General features: G+C 43.7%; 1 protein-coding gene across 1 annotated transcript in view; it reads right to left on the reverse strand.

Annotated features, from left to right (window-relative positions):
• Window positions 1–8,172: 8,172 nt before the first annotated feature.
• The window catches only part of si:dkeyp-23e4.3 (rho GTPase-activating protein 7), a 51,300-nt gene continuing 49,640 nt past the window's right edge, over window positions 8,173–9,832 (reverse strand). The window contains 1 exon segment of the mRNA XM_053332151.1: window positions 8,173–8,281. Within this exon segment, the coding sequence (XP_053188126.1) occupies window positions 8,173–8,281 (109 nt within the window).

Genomic DNA, 9,832 nt, shown 5'->3' on the forward strand with positions numbered 1-9,832 from the left:
CTTTCTTCCCTCCTTCCTTTTGCCTGTCTTTCCTTCCTTCCCTTCTTATTTCCTTCCTTCCTTTCTTCCATCTGTCTGTCCTTCCTTCCTTCCTTCCTTCCGTCCTTCCTTCCTTACTTTCTTCCTTTTGTCCTTCCTTCCATCTGTCTTTCCTTCCTTTCTTCCCTCCTTCCTTTTGCCTGTCTTTCCTTCCTTCCCTTCTTATTTCCTTCCTTCCTTTCTTCCATCTGTCTGTTCTTCCTTCCTTCCTTCCTTCCGTCCTTCCTTCCTTACTTCCTTTCTTTTGTCCTTCCTTCCATCTGTCTTTCCTACCTTTCTTCCCTCCTTCCTTTTGCCTGTCTTTCCTTCCTTCCCTTCTTATTTCTTTCCTTCCTTTCTTCCATCTGTCTGTCCTTCCTTCCTTCCTTCCTTTTGTCCTTCCTTCCATCTGTCTTTCTTCCGTCCTTCCTTTTGCCTCTTTCCTTCCTTCCCTTCTTATTTCCTTCCTTTCTTCCCTCCCTTTCTTCCATCTGTCCTTCCTTACTTTCTTCCTTTTGTCCTTCCTTCCATCTGTCTTTCCTACCTTTCTTCCCTCCTTCCTTTTGCCTCTTTCCTTCCTTCCCTTCTTATTTCCTTCCTTTCTTCCCTCCCTTTCTTCCTTCCTTCCTTCCATCTGTCTTTCCTACCTTTCTTCCCTCCTTCCTTTTGCCTGTCTTTCCTTCCTTCCCTTCTTATTTCCTTCCTTCCTTTCTTCCATCTGTCTGTCCTTCCTTCCTTCCTTCCTTCCGTCCTTCCTTCCTTACTTTCTTCCTTTTGTCCTTCCTTCCATCTGTCTTTCCTTCCTTTCTTCCCTCCTTCCTTTTGCCTGTCTTTCCTTCCTTCCCTTCTTATTTCCTTCCTTCCTTTCTTCCATCTGTCTGTTCTTCCTTCCTTCCTTCCTTCCATCCTTCCTTCCTTACTTCCTTTCTTTTGTCCTTCCTTCCATCTGTCTTTCCTACCTTTCTTCCCTCCTTCCTTTTGCCTGTCTTTCCTTCCTTCCCTTCTTATTTCTTTCCTTCCTTTCTTCCATCTGTCTGTCCTTCCTTCCTTCCTTCCTTTTGTCCTTCCTTCCATCTGTCTTTCTTCCGTCCTTCCTTTTGCCTCTTTCCTTCCTTCCCTTCTTATTTCCTTCCTTTCTTCCCTCCCTTTCTTCCATCTGTCCTTCCTTACTTTCTTCCTTTTGTCCTTCCTTCCATCTGTCTTTCCTACCTTTCTTCCCTCCTTCCTTTTGCCTCTTTCCTTCCTTCCCTTCTTATTTCCTTCCTTTCTTCCCTCCCTTTCTTCCATCTGTCCTTCCTTCCTTCCTTCTGTCCTTCCTTCCATCTGTCTTTCCTACCTTTCTTCCCTCCTTCCTTTTGCCTGTCTTTCCTTCCTTCCCTTCTTATTTCCTTCCTTCCTTTCTTCCATCTGTCTGTCCTTCCTTCCTGCCTTCCTTCCTTCTTTCCTCCCTCCCACCTACCTTATTTCTTATTTCCTTCCTTTCTTCCTTTCTTTCTTCCTTCCTTACTTCTGTCCTTCTTTTTATCGGCGGGCCGCTGCTGCTGCCTCCTTTTCTTTCTTTTTTTCTTCTTCTTCTTTTTTTCTTTTTTAAGCTGCTGTTGAAGGACGGTGTTAAAGGTGTGTTGACAGTCACTCTCCAGGAGGATAGAAAAGCCTCCGTATAACACCTGCCTGCGAAAGCAATAACGGGGGAGAAGACGGATCTCATCACTTGGTGGTCTCAGCTGATATTTATTCTGTTCACCCCCCTCCTACCTTTCTTCCCTCCTTCCTTTTGCCTGTCTTTCCTTCCTTCCCTTCTTATTTCCTTCCTTCCTTTTTTCCATCTGTCTGTCCTTCCTTCCTTCCTTCCTTCCGTCCTTCCTTCCTTACTTTCTTCCTTTTGTCCTTCCTTCCATCTGTCTTTCCTACCTTTCTTCCCTCCTTCCTTTTGCCTCTTTCCTTCCTTCCCTTCTTATTTCCTTCCTTTCTTCCATCTGTCCTTCCTTCCTTCCTTTTGTCCTTCCTTCCATCTGTCTTTCCTACCTTTCTTCCCTCCTTCCTTTTGCCTGTCTTTCCTTCCTTCCCTTCTTATTTCTTTCCTTCCTTTCTTCCATCTGTCTGTCCTTCCACACCCCCCCCCCCCCCCCCCCGTGTGAGGCGGGAGGTCGGCCAGTTGAAGGCCTGAGTGGTTTTTGGAGAAGCTGCCTGTGGAGACGTTTCACTCGGCAGGGAGTTAATGTCCAGGTAAGGTGTTGTTGGTGACTCAGCAGAGAGGTGGGAGGTAGAAATGAATGTTTATGTAGGTTTTATATGATATTAGGGTTCTAGTGATGCAGATTTATTACTATGATGTCATGAATTAACAGGAAAGACCCTTGAGTTATTAACCCTTGTGTCGTCCTACTGGGTCAAATTGACCCCGTCTGTTTTGACCGTTCCTTTTGTCCTCCCTCCCTCCTTCTCTCTTTCTTTCCTTCCTTCTTTCCTTCCTCCCTCCCTCCTTCTCTCTTTCTTTCCTCCCTTCTTTCCTTTCCTTCCTGCCTCCCTCCTTCTTTCCTTCCTTCCTTCCTTCCTCCCTCCCTCCTTCTCTCTTTCTTTCCTTCCTTCTTTCCTTCCTGCCTCCCTCCTTCTTTCATTCCTTCCTTCTTTCCTTCCTGCCTCCCTCCTTCTTTCATTCCTTCCTTCTTTCCTTCCTGCCTCCCTCCTTCTTTCCTTCCTTCCTTCCTCCCTCCCTCCTTCTCTCTTCTTTGATCCCCCTACCTTCCTCCTTCCTTTTTTCCTCCCTCCCTCCTTCTCTCTTTCTTTCCTCCCTTCCTTCTTTCCTTTCTCCCTCCCTCCCTCCTTCTTTCCCTCCCTCCCTCCTTCTCTCTTTCTTTCCTTCCTTCCTCCCTCCCTCCTTCTCTCTTTCTTTGATCCCCCTTCCTTCCTGCCTCCCTCCTTCTTTCCTTCCTTCCTCCCTCCCTCCTTCTCTCTTTCTTTGATCCCCCTACCTTCCTCCCTTCCTTTTTTCCTTCCTCCCTCCTACCTTCCTTCTTTCCTCTGTCCTTCCTTCCTTTCCTCCCTCCCTTCCTTCTCCCTCATTTCCCTCCTTCTTCCTCCCTTCCTTCCTCCTTTCCTTCCTTCCTCCCACATTTCCTTCCGTCTTCCTCCCTTCCATCCTTCCTTCCCCTTCTTCCTCCCTTCCTTCCTTGACTCAAGGACAACAGGAGGGTTAGTCGTCCCAGTAAGCTTTGTTAATGTTACTAAATCCACCTGTGCACGAAAAAATAAAGTTCAATAATCATCGACTCTGCAGCCTTTAACCCTCACATACAGTTCAGGGTCAAATTTGACCCCTAAAAACAACCCGAATACTTTTTTATTTTAGCTTTAAATGTTGGCAACTTGTCCTAATGTGATGGTTTGACTGTTTATAAAGCATAAAGTGTAAATTATCACTATCATTATCTAATCATAACCCTATTATCACAAGTTTGACACTTATTTTTTGGACATATGGTCAATAAGCCTCATTTAAATGAAATTATACCTTATTTTTGAGTTAACACCTGTTGTCCTCTTGGGTCAAAATTGACTTGAGAGAGTTTTAAGAGTTTTGAGTTTTGAGTTTGTTTTTGCAAGGGATGTATAATGTTTCACTGGTTTGGTGTGTAGAGGTTTGCAAAAAAAAAAATAGCCTATAGTTTCAAAGATAATGAGTATTTCTACACTGCTGTAGTACTAGCTGGTGAACATAGTGGAGCGTTTAGCAGCTAAAGAGTCTAAAGATATTTCCCTCAGGAGCTGGTAGAGAGTAAAAAACAAGAGCCAAAAGAGAGTGAATATTGGACTTATTGCAGCTCTATTGCAGCTCGATTGCAGCTCTATTGCAGATCTATTGCCGATCTATAGCAGCTATATTGCAGCTATATTGCAGCTATATCGCAGCTCTATGTCAGCTCTATGTCAGCTCTATTGCCGCTCTATTGCAGCTATATTTCTGCTCTATTGCAGCTCTATTGCAGCTATATTGCCGCTCTATTTCAGCTCTATTGCAGCTCTATTGTTGCTCTATTGCCGCTCTATTGCAGCTCTATTGCAGCTATATTGCCGCTCTATTTCAGCTATATTTCTGCTCTATTGCAGCTCTATTTCAGCTCTATTGCCGCTCTATTGTTGCTCTATTGCCGCTCTATTGCAGCTCTATTGCAGCTATATTGCCGCTCTATTTCAGCTCTATTGCAGCTATATTTCTGCTCTATTGCAGCTCTATTTCAGCTCTATTGCCGCTCTATTGCCGCTCTTTTGCAGCTATATTTCTGCTCTATTGCAGCTCTATTGTTGCTCTATTGCTGCTATATTGCAGCTCTATTGCAGCTCAATTGCAGCTCTATTGCAGCTAAATTGCCGCTCTATTCAGCTCTATTGCAGCTATATTGCTGCTCTATTTCCGTTCTAGTGCAGCTCTATTGCAGCTCAATTGCGCTTTATTGCTGCTCTATCGCAGCTCTATTGCTGCTCTATTGCAGCTCTTGCCACTCTATTGCTGCTCTATTGTCGCTCTATTTCTGCTCTAGTGCAGCTGTATTGCCGCTCAATTGCAGGTCTACTGTCACTCTATTGTGGACCCCAGGAAGAATAGTCTTCATCTCTATGAAGACTTATACAATAGGATACAATAAACAATATTCCCGCTCTATTGCAGCTCTCACTGTCTGTAAAAAGCTGAAGAGCACAGACACTGACCCAAAAACCTAAACTATGAACTAAAATAGCTTTTTCTTTTTTGTTGTACTACAGGCAGCGTCTTTTACATTTTTCATGTAATTAAAGGTTAAAATGACCCCAAAAAAACACATCAGCTTTAAATGTTCTCAAAGCTGCGATCTGTGAGTTCACACACTTTATAGATGATGACCACTTTGTTTGCGTTTAACCTTGAGTTCAGCTGAAGTTCACTTCACGGTATTTTAGCACCATATGGAGGAAACAGACTTGTGCAGAGATGAAACCTGCCTGCAGGCACTTCTGTGCTTCTGTTATTTGTAATTTGCATAAATTATTCCTCTTCCTTAAAAATCCTGTTTAGACCGGGCATGATGTCCTCGCCACCACAAGTATTTTTACCTCACATCGTTTCTCTCTCTCTCTCTCTCTCTCTTTCTCTCTCTCTCTCTTTCTCCCTCGCAGCGTGTTTATCAGTGATCTTAACTATCTGATCTCTGAGATGAATCAATAAGATATGTAAATAAGCTTTATGCAAATGAAGACAGGCGTGGGTGTTTGTAAGAGAGAAGAAGAAGAAGAAGAAGAAGAAGAAGAAGAAGAAGAAGAAGGAGGTGAGAGTAGTGTTGGTGTTGTTTTTTTTTTTTTTTTTTAGGGGAAGTCTGGAGCGCCATCAGACCGCCAGGCTTATTAATCTCTTGCGCTTCAGTGACACAGTGTGACTCCTCATCTTCACGCTGCCTGCTGCTCCCCCCCCCACCTCACCCGCACCCCACCCCCCCACCCACCTTCCTCCCAAATTACAGTCGGTAATCTGTTTGGCACTTAGACGAGTTACAGAAGAGAAAGGAAAATAAAATAAATATAAATTACTCTTTACTGTTGTCCTCGAGTCAAGGAAGGAAAGGAGGAAGGAAGAAAAGAAGAAAGGAGGAGGGGAAGGAAGGATGGTAGGAGGGAAGAAAGGAAGGAAGAAAAGAAGGAAAGGAGGAGGGGAAGGAAGGATGGTAGGAGGGAGGAAGGAAGGAAGGAGGGAAAGAAGAAAGGAAGGAAAGAAAGGAGGAAGCAAGGATGACAGGAGGGAGGGAGGAAGGAAGGAGGGAAAGAGGAAAGGAAGGAAAAGAGGAGGAAAGGAAGGATGGTAGGACGGAGGGAGGAAAAAAAGAAAGAAAGGAAGGAAAGGAAAGGTGGAAGGAAGGAAGGAGGAAAGGAGTAAGGAGGGAGGGAAGGAGGAAAAGAGGACGGAGGTAAGGAGAGAAGGAAGGAAGTAGGGAGAGAAGGAAGTGAGGAAAGAAGTATGGAAGGAGGAAGAAGCAAAGAAAGAGGGAAGGAGGGGAAGAATGAAGGAAAAATTAAAGAAAGAGGGGGTAAGTAAGGAAGGAAGGAACAGTCAAAAGAGAGATGGGGTCAATTTGACCCGGGAGGACGACAAGAGAGTTAAAAAAACAAAACACAACAGGAAACAGGTTCACAGAAGAAATAAAGATTTTTTTATTAGGTGTTTGGCACTGATAAGCTCACACACACACACACACACACACACACACACACACACACACACACACACACACATATACACTTCTTTCTGGAATTAAATAGACATATCTGGATATAACATTTTGTATTTAGATGTACATTAAGTTAAATAATCTAAAAATATAGCGTGACACGTCAAAATAAAAGACTGTACAAAGCAGAGAGAGAGAGAGAGACATAGAGAGAGAGAGAGAGAGAGAGAGAGAGAGAGAGAGAGAGAGAGAGAGAGACATAGACCCAGAGAGAGAGAGAGAGAGAGAGGGAGAGAGAGAGATGAGAGAGGAGAGAGAGAGAGAGAGAGACATAGACCCAGAGAAAGAGAGAGAGACATAGACCCAGAGAGAGAGAGAGAGAGAGAGAGAGAGAGAGAGACAGAGAGAGAGACATAGACCCAGAGAAAGAGAGAGAGACATAGACCCAGAGAGAGAGAAAGAGACAGAGAGAGAGAGAGAGAGAGAGAGAGAGAGAGAGAGACAGACCCAGAGAGAGAGAGAGAGAGAGAGACCAAGAGAGAGAGAGAGACAGTAGACCCAGAAAGAGAGAGAGAGCGAGAGAGAGAGAGAGAGACATAGACCCAGAAAGAGAGAGAGCGAGAGAGAGAGAGAGAGACATAGACCCAGAGAGAGAGAGAGAGAGAGAGAGAGAGAGACAGAAGAATAAATATATAATGTTACAAAAACATCTGGTTGGATATCTGATAGTCTCTCCTCCTCCTCTTCCTCTTCCTCCTCTCTTCTTCCTCCGCCACAGAGAGAGAGAGAGAGAGAGAGAGAGAGAGAGAGAGAGGTAGATATCGCTCCTCTTTTGTTTTTGTGTGTCAAAAAAAGCGAGAAACAGTCACTCAAAAAAATAAAAAATAAAAAAGATGGTAATTCATCGACACACAGCTGGATCCGTCTGCTCCACACGGCAAAAAGTTAAAAAGGAAACATCTCTCTCTCTTTTTATTTTTATACTTATTAAAGAAAACGTTCATTTCTTGTTTTAGTATGAAGATAATCGTCTTTCTTTCTTTCTGAAGCAGCTTTTTTCTGCTTATATAAAGTCTTTTTTCTTTTTCCCCCTCTCCCCTTTCTCTCCTCTCTCTCTCTCTTTCTCTCTCCTTCTCCCACTGAAGCCAAATGTCTGCTTGGTTGAAAGTCTGTTTCCTGATGTTTTTCTGTCTTTATTTCCTGTTCCTGTGTTTGTCCAGGCAGCTGCCATGTGTGTGTCGCCCCCTCCTCTTCCTCCTCCTCCTCTTCTCCTCCTCTTCTGCATCCTCCTCTGGCTGCAGGAAAAGAAGTGATGACTCTTTAACCTTAACATCTCTCTCTTTCTCTCTCTCTCTCTTTTTTTTGTGGTTGTTTTTAACTTTAGAGTTCAAGGTAAGAAAGTTAAAAAAAAAAAGTCACCACTTCCTTCATCGCCCCGCCACAATAAAACGTCCTTTTTTGCATTTTTTCTGTCTTTCTTTCTCTTTTTTTTATTTTAATGGTTTGAACTTGAGTGTGAAGCGTAACAGGCGCAGCAGGGGCGAGAGAGAGAGGGGGGGGGGGTACAGAGGTGCTGCTGGCAAACTACGAGGTCATCACACACACACACACACACACACACACACACACACACACCCACAAAAGAGCGGCACAACTCCAATAGAAGCCATAAAGATATACACAAATGGGTTTTTTTTGGGGGGGTGGGGGTGAGGGTGGGTGGTGGTGAGGGTGGGGGGGGTGTTTTGTTGTTAAGGGAAGCAGGTCACCTTCCCTTCTTGCTGTGCTTTGGGCACGAGCTTCACTTCATAGAGAAACTTCTGCAGTTTAAAGGAGTCGGGGGGGCGAGTGCTGCTTTATTAGTGCAAAAAATAGTTGAAAATCATCCCAAGGCTTCTTCATCATCTTCATCTTCATCGTCATCATCATCTTCAATCGTCGTCGTCGTCTCTCTGTGGATTCATATCTTGGTCTCTTTGTGCTCCGCTCTGAAGGAGTTCTTGATGGCGAGGAGGCTCGAGGAGAGGAGGTGTCCGCTCACTTTGCTGTGCCACTCCTGCGACCGACCCCTGAAGACACACAAAGAGTAACATGAGGAGGTCAGAGAGGTCAAAGGTCAAAGTAGAGGTGAAAATAAAAGTATGAATAACTTGCACACATTCTTTTATTTTGTGGACCCAGCATCAAATTTCTGCTTTTAATCCATTTAGAGAGAATATATTAGAGGATTATGGTAAAATGTCTAAGTGGTGTAACCATAAAAACTTTGTACCAAATAATTGAACGTTGCTTAAAAACACTAAATAGTCAATAAAACACCACATATCAACTAGTTTGGCATGATCTTACATCCTTCCTTCCTTCCTTCCTTTCTTCCTTCCTACCTAACACCATATCAACTAGTTTGGCATGATCTTACATCCTTCCTTCCTTCCTTCCTTCCTTCCTTCCTTCCTTCCTTCCTTCCTTCCTACCTAACACCATATCAACTAGTTTGGCATGATCTTACATTATAACTTTTATATTAAATAAAGCTAATGGAATACTATTGTTCTAAATATTACATTTAATCTGGGTAACCATGGAGATCAGGACACATTTACAGTCATTTAACCCTCCTGTTCTCCTCAAGTCAAGGAAGGTAGTTAGGAAGAGAGGAAGAAGGAAGGAAATGAGGAAGGAAGGGAGGAAAAAGGAAGGAAAGGAGTGAGGGAGGGAGGGAGGAGGAAAGAAGGAAGGAGGGAGGGAATGAAGGAAGGAAGGGAAGAAGGAAACGAGGGAGGGAGGAAAGAAGGAAGGAAGGGGGGAGGGAGGGAGGAAAGGAAGGAAGCGAGGAAGGAAGGAAGGAGGGAGGGAAGGAAGGAAAGAAGGAAGGAAGGAGGGAGGGAGGAAAGGAAGGAAGGGAGGAAGGTAAGCAGGGAAGGAAAGAAGGACAGAAGGAAGGAGAGGAAAGAAGGACAGAAGGAAGGAAGGAATGAATGAAGGAAGGATTCCATTTTAGTATACTGTGGGCCAAAATAATGTGTCTTCGGTGTTTTTACAGCTCTCAAATGTTAAAAATGGGTCAGATTTGATCCTGAAGAGTATGTAAGGGTTAATGATGACATCATGGTTAAAGGCTCAAGGTGTTAGGATGCTTCATTTGCACTTTTCCTGTAATCACAAAATCTCAAAATGTTGATAGAAACGATGCTCCACCCTTTTTTTTTAAAGGTAAAGCTCCTTTTATTCTGATTTACTGTTTTACACGCTCACTAAAATACTAAAAACTCAATTTAAAACTTTTATTTGCATCTTCTATCATCTCTCTCTCTCTCTGAGGATCTGTTGTCTCGCCCTGAAAACTAATAAAGACAGATAGTTTTTTATAATTCATCTTTTATGTCTTTAGTTCATTTTATATGTAACTTTAAATCTCATGTGAGCTGTTATGTCTTATATTTTCCTTCCTTCCTTCCTTTCCTTCCTTCCTTCCTCCCTGCCTTCTTTCTTCCCTTCCACTTTTCCCTTCTCCCTCCCTCGTTCCTTATTTCCTCCGTCCTTCCTTCCTTCCATCTGTCCTTCTCCCTCCCTCCTTCTCTCCTCTCTTCCTTCTTTCCTTCCTCCCTTCCTTCCATCTA

Source organism: Scomber japonicus, chromosome 13 (genome assembly GCF_027409825.1).
Source record: "Scomber japonicus isolate fScoJap1 chromosome 13, fScoJap1.pri, whole genome shotgun sequence".
In the NCBI taxonomy this organism is placed as follows: domain Eukaryota; kingdom Metazoa; phylum Chordata; class Actinopteri; order Scombriformes; family Scombridae; genus Scomber; species Scomber japonicus.